The sequence below is a fragment of the Octodon degus genome, unplaced genomic scaffold (genome assembly GCF_000260255.1).
Source record: "Octodon degus isolate 3935 unplaced genomic scaffold, OctDeg1.0 scaffold00017, whole genome shotgun sequence".
Classification (NCBI taxonomy): Eukaryota; Metazoa; Chordata; class Mammalia; order Rodentia; family Octodontidae; genus Octodon; species Octodon degus.
Genome location: NW_004524593.1, coordinates 6,058,268 through 6,060,323, shown reverse-complemented (window position 1 = coordinate 6,060,323; position 2,056 = coordinate 6,058,268). Strand labels below are relative to the sequence as shown.

The 2,056-nt window shown below is 42.3% G+C and overlaps 2 protein-coding genes across 2 annotated transcripts in view; both read left to right on the top strand.

Moving 5' to 3' along the window:
• The window catches only part of Fmo4 (flavin containing monooxygenase 4), a 58,874-nt gene that overhangs the window by 9,835 nt on the left and 46,983 nt on the right, over positions 1-2,056 (top strand). The window lies entirely within an intron of this gene.
• LOC111811990 (dimethylaniline monooxygenase [N-oxide-forming] 4-like) overlaps positions 1-2,056 on the top strand; it is an 18,783-nt gene that overhangs the window by 9,873 nt on the left and 6,854 nt on the right. Inside the window, exon 4 of the mRNA XM_023710282.1 lies at positions 950-1,112. Within this exon, the coding sequence (XP_023566050.1) occupies positions 950-1,112 (163 nt within the window). The remainder of the gene's footprint in view (positions 1-949; positions 1,113-2,056) is intronic.

The following is a 2,056-nucleotide window of genomic DNA, read 5'->3' as shown; positions in this document are numbered from 1 at the left end:
GTCTCTCTCTCTGTCTCTCTCTGTCTCTCTCTGTGTCTCTCTGTGTCTCTCTCTGTCTCTGTCTGTCTCTCTCTGTCTCTCTCTCTCTCTCTCTGTCTCTCTCTCTCTCTCTGTCTTTCTCTCTCCCCTCTCTCTTTGTACAAGGTCTCACTACACAGATGAGACCCACAGTGATCCTCCTGTTTTCAGCCTCCAAAGCACTGGGATTGCAGGCGAGGTGAGCACCACCGTGCCCAGTCTCAGTGCTGTCTCAACACACCCCAGGGTGGGGACGGGGCCTGAAAAACATGCCAGGAATCCAACCCCAGTCCCTGCGCCTGCCTAAGCAGGCACTTTAGTCCGCTGAGCTATCTGGCTGGCCCAAGAATTTTGTTTATGAAACCAGTGTGAAGAAGTAACTAACAGTCTTAACCAGCATAAGTTATAATTCAGTAAAACTCATTGTCCTAAATGTTTCTAATGCATCAAATATAACTCATTTCCTTCTCAGAAGGAACAAAAAGTGGCCCTTCTTTCCTGAGAAATGACTTTAATGTCTTGGTTTCTGGTCTATATATTCCTGCATTTGAGAGTTGGCCCAAGTTCCTTAACTTTTCTCTGAATAAGATAAAATAATATTTATCGGCCTCCTAACACAGGATGTGGTATATTTAAAGTAACAGATAAAGTACCTTGTCAGTCACTACATAAGGGTCAGAAATTTTGGTAGGAAGTGAATTTCTTGTTTTGTGCTTTTGTTATTGCTGCTGTTATTTGGGTTTGGGTTTGGTTTGAGGTTTTTTGGATGTGTTTAGTTTGGTTTGTCTTGCGCTTTGTTTTTGGAGAGACAGAAGAGCTTGCAACATCTTCCCAGAAGCCTCCAAGTGCTGACTCTCCTACTGCAGTCTCTCGAGGCTGGACTACAGCTGTGTATTATTGTACCTCAGAATTGATCGTCCTTTACTTGTAGACTACCGTGTGCAGTGTAACAAAGTGTCCAGACTTCTCTGAAACTGGGCAGTGGAATGTTGTCACAGAGACAGAGGGCAAGCGGGCCAGCGCTGTCTTTGATGCTGTCATGATTTGCACTGGACATTTCCTGAGTCCCCACTTACCTTTGGAGTCCTTCCCAGGTGAGTCATTCCTGCTGGAGACCTTGCCTACCCTCTTGAGTAGTTCTAGAGCAAAATGTACTAATTTGCAATTGGAAACTTCCTCATCATCATACACAACTTCATGTTCACTCTCAGGAATGCCACCTGCAAATTTACATTGACAGGTACAAAGCACTGCATAGGTTCCAGATCTTATTATCTATCTATTTGTATTAATGTTATCACTTAAGCTTTATCTTGCATGTCTAATTCAAGTTCACTGATCAAACAAGGCTCGACACTATCAATCTGTGATAGATAAAAGTAAAACACAGGTTTTGATTTTGGAGACTGAATGGAGAATCAGTGGAATCCAGACTGACCAGTCATTCAAGGACTTGAAGGGAGAATATATGGAAGCTTAACAAAGTTGTAAAAGGAAACAACCCACAAGTTATACGTGGAAAAGGAACACGAAGGAAAAGTCCTTCAAAACAGTCACTACAACAATTATCCATTGCCCTCTTAGATCGTGGCCATCCGCAAGAAAGTGCTTTAGAATTCCCGTCTGCAAATACTTTCACTCCAACAGCACATTCTTTTTAATGTACTCACAACTAGCAGAGCCATTTTTTGAGGTCAAAAATGATTACCTTAGGGGCTGGGGAGATAGCTTAATAGAATAAGTGCCTGCCTGGCAAGCACAGGATTCTGAGTTCAGTCGCATCACCAGCACTGAAAAAAAAAAAAAAAAGATTACTTTAAAACTTGAATTCTGGGCTGGTGAGATGGCTCAGTGGTCTAAAGCACCTTAGAACAAGCTAAGCTAAGCAAAACACAGGGACCACAGTTCAATCCCCCAGCCCCACATGCCAGCCAGCCCCGCCCCCTGGTGGGCTGAACTGGCCACACACACACAAAATAAATAAATACATAAATAAATAAATAAATAAATAAATATTTAAAAAATAAAAAATTAAAAA